General features: G+C 38.0%; 1 protein-coding gene across 1 annotated transcript; it reads left to right on the top strand.

Annotated features, from left to right (window-relative positions):
• Positions 1 to 6,431: 6,431 nt before the first annotated feature.
• LOC141660985 (uncharacterized) lies at positions 6,432 to 7,415 on the top strand. The gene has a single exon (XM_074467962.1). The coding sequence runs from the start codon at positions 6,432 to 6,434 to the stop codon at positions 7,413 to 7,415; it is 984 nt and encodes a 327-aa protein (XP_074324063.1).
• The last annotated feature ends 1,048 nt before the right edge of the window (positions 7,416 to 8,463 follow it).

Below are 8,463 nucleotides of genomic sequence, written 5' to 3'. Positions count from 1 at the left end.
GAATGGAATGCTTAAACTCATAATATAGCCATAACTATGCATAAGGATGACTAGGGAATTATCTTACCAATTTAGGAAGCCTTGATCTTGAGTTTTGAATTTTGTCTTCTTTGAAATAGTAAAAAGCCGAGAGCATGAAGAAAATATAATGCCTTGTGTTCTTGTTTTGATGAAAAATGAATTATTTGGCTTGGTTGGTTGAATGTTTGATTTGTTTTTGGTTAATTACCAATTTAACCTTGATTTTGTGTGGTTAATATTCCACCACATTTCCTTCCTTCCCATGTCATGCTTACGTCATGCTATGATGTCATCTTTCCCTCGTCCTCTTCTCATTGGTTGGGTGACATCATCCTCTCTAATCCCTTTGATTAACTTCCTAATTGTTTGCCTAATGACCGCTGATCTGTTATACGGTTCGCTTAACTTTCGTTTTCGTTTATCGTTTGAGGGATCATACCCGGGATCTTATTACTTAGGTTCCCTTAACCTTTCTCAATATATTATATTCCTTTTATGATCCTCTCTTATAATCGTTTAATTTAAATCCTTTTTATCCTGTTACCTTATACTCAATTATTTCCGTATCTAGTGGATTTCCGGGAAAAATCAAAGTATTCGGTATTGGATTCTGACGATCTTTACATACACTTATATACCATGTAGAGTACTAATAAAATCTCAGAATATCCATAACAGAACCCCTACATAGTGTGGCACGAAAAGTTTTCTCATTCAGCTAAAACACTATTTATAAGGGTTACAAAAAGTTCAAAATTTTGGGGGTTATTACATTTAATCTCACAAAACGGGATTTCTCTGATTTGATCTCTAAAGACAAGGAGAATGCTGCTCTTGCACCTCTCAGGTTGCTACTTTCAGCCAGGAACTTGCTAATTACGAGCTTTTTTGTGACTTACAGTCTACAGAATCTACAGAGTGCTAGGCTACAGGAAATAACAGTTGGGAACCTCCCTGTAGCTAACCCAAACACCACAACACAAACACTTCCCCAAACACAATCCACCTCAAGTGTCTCCCAAAAGGCACCCGTTGTAAAAAGAAAGAAGTTAGCAAGACATTATTGTCCAGTCTGCTAGGCCTTATGGTCAGAGAGCTGTCTTGAAGTTTTCCCAGGACACTGGTGCCAATGATATTTTTGGTGCCATTTCTATTGCCGGTGCTAATGCCATTGCTGGAAAATATGGACCAAGGAAAAAGAAATTGGTCAAAACTCATCTTGCTCAACAAAAGCTGAAGCTGAAATAAGAAATAGCAGAAGAAGGACAAGATGCATTCACTTCACCTCAAAAGACAAGGAGCTATAAGGATGACATAACTATTGATGCACATGTCACAATTAGCGATTCTCCAATGAATCTAAAGAAAAGAGTAAGGGAAGTTACTCATAAACAGGTAGAGAAAATAGCCACGAGGTTGCCGAAATAAGGAAAGTTTCATGGATCAAGCACACAAGAACCTGCATCTCAAAGGAATGCATCAGCTACCACAACCACTGATCCAATCCCGCAAGAACCTACACCTCAAAGTGGTTTCGCAGACTTTGAAGACATAACAAGTAATGACTGAGAAATTAATACGGTTTAACATCATAATAAAGGTGTATTATGTGTTTTGTTATATTATTATGTGTGATTAGTCATAAAATAGTAGCTGTTATGTGCTATATGTGTTCCGTGAAGTCTAGGGTATTTTTCGGGTATTTATCGGGTATTTTATTGCAAGTTAAATGCTTTTATATCAAAAAATATACAGACCAATCTTCGTTTTAATAGCTGATATTTCATATAAAAAATTTGGCCTTATTTTGCCTAGTATGGCTTATACCATATTGATATTCTAAACATACAATTAATTTAGAAAATTTCTCGTTTCGTGAAAAATGATTTTTCCGGTCCCCTACGAGTGCTAAAAACTCCACAAAAATCATACTTCTATTTTTATAGAGTCATGGGACTTTCAATTATTTCATTTCTTTGTATATTTAAATTATTCACAATTTTTGGGAAATTTTGGCATATATTTTATATTTATTTGATATTAAAAATTTTAAAATTATTACCCAAAAATTATTAATTAAGGGCCAATTAATTTTATTAAGAGATATAATTAGGGCCTTAATTTTAATTAGGAGTATTATTTTACAACTATAAATAGCCTAATTTTTATTAATTAATTATAATTGAATCATTAAAAATTCAGAAAAATCAGAAAAATTCTCTGTTTTCGGGTTAGGGTTTCGAATTCGGGTCAGAAATTCAAGCTGTGATTTCGATCGACTATGATCATCAATTGATATCATTTAAGTACTCAAAATGAAGCTCTTGATTTGTTCTTTCAGTTTATAACATCAATTTCAAGTTTTAATTCGTAAATTTTTTATTTCAATTTCTAGGGTTCTTGAAGGAATTAGGGCTTTTTAATTTTAGGGTTATTAGACTGATTTGATGATTGATATAGCTTTGTTTGAATGTGTACATTCGATTTATGCTATCAATTTCATCAAACGACACCTATTTATGTGAATTCAATTATTAGGGTTTATACCCAATTTTTGATTAGTTCGTTCTTGATTTAGAGTAATCTGAGGTTAGTTAAGTGTTAGGGTTTTATTGTACAGGTTATAAGCTTTGAATTGAGATATATAATGTGTAATTTCATGTACACATCTGTGATTTCGAAGTTTGGTCAGAATATTTTGACTTTTGATCAGAGATGGAGTTCCAGGGGTTGTTGTGGTCAATTAACGGTTGATTTGTGTTTGAGATGTTGATTATGACTCAAACCCCGCAAAAATCAGTACAAACGGTACTGATTTTGGCCTGAATCGAGGTTGCCGGAATCTTGGCCGGTCTCCATATTCTGGGCAACTTCCGGTCATGTTCTTCATGACCCGGGTTGTGACCCGTTTGACCCGTTTCTAAAACCCGGTTTTGATCCATTCAAACCCAAATTCCATTTGTGAAAATTGTTTCTCGGTTTTATTTTTATAAATTCTAAAAATCAGTTTTATTTTATTTAAATAAATTGATTAATTAATTTAATTAATTAATTGATTTATTTTATAAATAAATCTAAAATATTTTCCAAATTTCGAAATTATTTATTTATTATTTATTCAAATTGATTAATTATTTGATAATTAATCAGTTTATTTTGAATAATACATTTTAAATTCATTTTAATTCCAAAAGTTATGGAAAAATTATTTTTAATTCAGATTTTCCCTAAATAATTATTTAAAAATATATTTGAGGTCCAATTATTTTGAATAAATATTTATTTTGAATTATAATTGATTATTGTTATTTATTTTTTGATAATTGAACCGTTTATCCGTTTTAAACGAAACGAAAGCCCTTAGACTCAGAAAAATGATCTGTTTCCGCTAAAAATAGTTTTAAATCTTAATTTCTTCTGAAAACGAGTCAGCTTTCGATATTTATTTATGGACCCTAATAATTAGAAAGACGAGTCTAATAAATTCCAAAAATTAGGAAACAAATCAGATATTGTTCGATAATGCGAATGCTGATTCGATTTCAATTCTAAAAATGTTTTAAAGCTTAAAGTGACTATCCGACTTATATGATATGTGATTCATGTTGTCAGTCGAGTCTAATTGCTAGATAATATTATACGTCAGTTATAATCGTACGGGTAGGCAATAAGGGCTATAAGGATTTGGATTGATATACAAATGAGGTATAAATATATACGAATTCATCAAGGCATGTCAAGTCGACATTAGAGAATTGGGATATACCTGAGGTAGATCACGTATCAGGCAAGTTGTTCCCCTACTCTAAACCCAAAATAGTGAATTATTTTATCTTATCCAAATTCGTGATTCAATGAGTATCGATAGTCCCTATTCATATACACTGATACACAAATATTGTTCTGTTGATCACACTTTATTTTAATTCCTGATTACTCTTGATACCATGAATACTCTATTCATATTCCAATATATTATACACTATCTATATCCCGATACATCTTAATATTGGGATACATCAAAGTATACCGATTATTCTGGATGCTCCTCCGTGGACTGGATGGTTACGATGAGGGCCAGTGATGAACTAAACCCTATGGGTCGGGAACTAACCGAATCCCTGTTATTGGGCCATAGGGCCTGGGTACCTGAATGGATTTATACAGGTTGGTATAGATCTGCACTATATCTTGACTGATCAACAGGATCTGGGTGTGAATGTTGAACTTGTGTACAGTCTAGTTTATTTATAATCGCCGATAGCGGCCTCCTTTATCTTGTACAGAGACATATAGATATATAGAATCTGATTTACTAATTCATATTAGATTCACTTAGCTTTCTTATGATACTATATACATATTATGGACTTGTTGAGCAATTATGGCTCACCCTTTTGTTGTTACTCACTTTGTTTTTCATTTAAGGCAGAAATGAAACCCATTCGTACCCGAGTGGTAAAGAAGCGAGTCAAAAGGCGAGACCCTCTGTTACTAAGGGTGGTAATCTCGATTCAAGAAGAGAGCTTTGAACTTCCTGAGTAGGTGTAGTGTAGATAGATGTAGTAAGTGTTTGAATAAAAGGAATTTAGTTTAAAACATGTTTAGATAGTTGGTTTGTAATAAAGAGAACTTTATAAGACTTTTAATTTGGTTTTGTAATAAATGTAGTGTTTGTTCTTGTCTTCATACCTTAACTTTAAAGATCCTCGATAGAATATGAAGGGGTTATATATGGTTATATAATTATTGTACATTTTTATATTATGTTGGAAATTGGAAAGTAACCCCCAGATCTAGACCCCGAATTTGGAGGGCGTGACATTTGGCATCAGAGCTGTAGGTTTTGGTCCCTGAAACAAGAACACTAGGATTAAGATAGGATAGGAAGATCACATAAGATAGGAATAGGATTTTTAGGGTTTTGTTAGTGATATGGATAGAAAATACATCCTAAAGACACATTAAATATCGCATTAATTACACTTGGGCTTCTTGTCTAAAAGTCTAGTACAGACCTGTCTGGTCTGAACTCATAGCAGACTCAAGACAGCCCATGTAGATAAGGCCCACTAGTTGAGGTCGTCAAGGTCCACGAACACAAGCTGTTCACGAACTAGGCCCAATACGGCTGAAAGAGCAGAGACATGTGTTCTAAACGGACTCAAAGTCCTACACAGAAGGTTCTGGAGCTCCTTCCTCAATATGACTCCTAAGCACCATCTAAGTTGGAGACTTGTCCACCAAGTCTCCCAATAAAAGTCTAACCCTAGAATCACCTCTATATAAAGGGCTCTACCCCTCAACCTAGAACTACGTTTTTGGCTTGATTCTCTACAACGTAGTGATACGTAGGCATCTTGCAAGGACCGATAGTCCCGAGCACAAGAGCAACCATTAAAGGTCGAAACTCACCAAGCCTAGCATTAAATACTAACGCACTCAGGTTTTTGTTCCACAACATTTGGCGCCTTCTGTGGGAAAACTACAACAACCATGGTGAACACAAGGAGCAGAAACAATAGTGGGACAGACACTCCTGTTCCACCGTGAACAATCGCATCAGTGGTGGAAGTACCACCAGACTCAACTTATGCCTCCAATCGAGGAGGAACCCTGGTAGGGGCAACTGAGGCTCATCCACAAGGGACGAATCCCCAGGCTCTTGAAAGGACGAACCCCCAACTTCAGAAGCTACATGCACCTGTGAACTCTCAACCTCTTAGGTATGAGTACTCGACAATTGTGACTACTAACCTCCCTTACGGGATGCTTCTACACCCCGAAGTTGGAGGGAGTGGACACTCTAATAGGAGTGAAGCACAAGGGAGGATGCCCCAATACATACGTGGCTTGCCTCATATTCTGGAGGATCAAGGATTCTCTGGACCTTATACTGAAAGAGACTCCGAGTCATCGGATGATGATGTTACTCCAAGAAGGAGACGTGCTGGCAAAGAGCCGATGGCTGATACTGAACAAAGCTCTAGGAGCACTCAAGGGACGAATCCCCAAGATTTTCAAGAGAGGATCAGGGCTCACAAAGCTGAGATTTAAAGGCTGAAGCGTGTCCTGGAGACACAACTGACTTCAAGACCCCAACTTGCTCCAAGACGGAGAGGTCCTCCCCCAATCATAGATCTGGATGGTCCAATACCAAGAAGGGCAGTTTCCCTAAGGGCTGATCTAAGTGATCTTATGCCCCTAGGAGAACCTGATGATCCAAACCCACCATTAACTGATGAGATATTGAATGCTCACATCTCAAGGAAGTTCAAGATGCCCATCATCAAAGCATAAGATGGTACTGGCGACCCTACTAATCATGTTAGGATGTTCTCTAACGCCCTGTTGCTACAACCCGTGAATGAGTTATTAAGTGTCGGGCCTTCCCTCTGACCCTATTGGGTATGGCTCAAAGGTCGTACAATCGTCTGCCCCCAAACTCTATTGGATCCTTTAAGGACTTGAGTCAAGCTTTTATCAAGCAATTCGTAAGTGGCAGAGTGAACGAGAAGAGTTTAGCCTCTCTCATGGGCATAATCCAAGGAGCAAAGGAGTCTCTGAGAGAATATCTGAATCGATTTACGAAGGAGGCTTTGAAGGTCCCTGATCTTGATGATAAAGTAGCTATGATAGCCCTAGAGCTAGGGACTAGAGACGAGTTCTTTAATATGTCCCTGACTAAGCGCCCTCCCGAAAGTATAATGCAGCTCCAGGATAGAGCCAGAAAGTATATCAAGGTGGAGGAGAGTATGAAGAAGACAACTGTGAATAATGAACCTACTGGAAACAAGAAAAGGAAGACAAATCAGGAGTACGACACTAAGGATAAGTATCCACGAATTGGCAAAAGCTCTGACTCCTCCTCTTTTAAGAAGAATCAGCAACCAAGGTTTGATGAGTATGCGAGGTTGAACGTTCCAAGGAGCCAAATCCTTATGGAAATTGAGAAGGACAAAGAGTTCAAATGGCCAAAGCCACTAAGGGGGGACCCCGATAAAAGAAACATGAGTCGATACTGCCAGTTTCACAAAGATGTCGGTCATGATACTGACGATTATAGGCAACTCAAGGATGAGATTGAGTATATGATTCGAAGGGGAAAGTGTGGATGTTTCACTAAGGGTGAAGAGGTCGAAGGCCAAAAGAGAGATAATGATCGAAGAGATGATGATCAGAGGGGTAACGACAGAGATCACAACCCACAGCCCCGAGGGCCAGGAATCAATATGATCTCAGGAGGACCTACAACAGCTGGTACTGCAAGGAACTCCCGAAAAGCTTATGCAAGAGAAGTAATGAGCATATTTGGAGAGCCATCTAAGCGTTCTAAGTTAGAGATGACGCTTGAATTTGGTGACCCAAACCTTGAAGGTTTAAAATTTCCTTAGGATGATCCTCTGGTTATCACTCCGATAATTGGAAATTATCATATTATGAGGGTCCTAATGGACAATGGAGTTTCTGTGAACATTCTGTTCCATGACACATTCATAAGGATGTGCTACAATGATTCTCAATTAACTCCATCCGACGCACCCATCTACGGGTTTAACCATGTGGAATGGAAATTTGAAGGAGCAATACAACTTCCTGTAACTATCAGGGAAGAGCCCAGGGAGGCCACGCAGATATTGAACTTTCAGGTTGTCAAGGCAGCCTCTACCTACAATCCCATCATGGGTAGAACAGGGATCCATGCTTTAAGGCCGTGCCCTCAACCTACCACATGGTATTGAAGTTCCCAACTAGGAATGGTGTTGGTGAAGCGAGAGGAGATCAGAAAATGGCCTGCAGTTGCTATGTTGCAGCACTCAGGTCTGATGGAACCGGGGAGCAGGTCCTCTCTATAGAAGACATGGATGTCCTAGACAATGACGAACTGCGAGGAAGGCCAGCCGAGGACTTGGTCCCAATTCCCTTAGATTCCTTAGACCCGCAGAAGGTCACGTACATTGGGGCTTCTGTGGACAAGCCCTTGAAAGCCGAATGATAACTTTCCTCCAAGAAAATAATGATGTATTTGCTTGGACAGTAGCTGATATGCCCGGGATTGACCCGAACCTTATAACTCATAGGTTAAATGTTGATCAATCTAGGAAGGATATAAAGCAAAAGAAGAGAACTTATGCCTCTGATAGGCTGAAAGCCATAAAGCAGGAGGTCGAGAAGATTTTACAAGTTGGATTTATTGAGGAAGTGCAATTCCCTGAATGGTTGGCCAACCCCATAATGGTTAAGAAGCCCAATGGGAAGTGGAGGATGTACATTGACTTCACTGACTTGAATGATGTTTGTCCCAATGACCGTTACCCCTACCAAAAATTGATACCCTAATCGATGCCACTACTGGACACGAGATGCTAAGCTTTATGGATGGCTTCAGTGATTACAATTAGATTAAAATGCTTAAGGATGACACCCCCAAGGTATCTTTCA

Source organism: Apium graveolens, chromosome 5, assembly GCF_009905375.1.
Source record: "Apium graveolens cultivar Ventura chromosome 5, ASM990537v1, whole genome shotgun sequence".
NCBI lineage: Eukaryota > Viridiplantae > Streptophyta > Magnoliopsida > Apiales > Apiaceae > Apium > Apium graveolens.
Note: the sequence above shows the minus strand (reverse complement) of the source record. Positions and strands in the feature narration are given on the sequence as shown.

What these genes read in the sequence shown, in the direction of transcription:
- LOC141660985 (XM_074467962.1), top strand. Translation starts at nt 6,432, where the DNA reads ATGGCTCAAAGGTCGTACAATCGTCTGCCCCCAAACTCTATTGGATCC.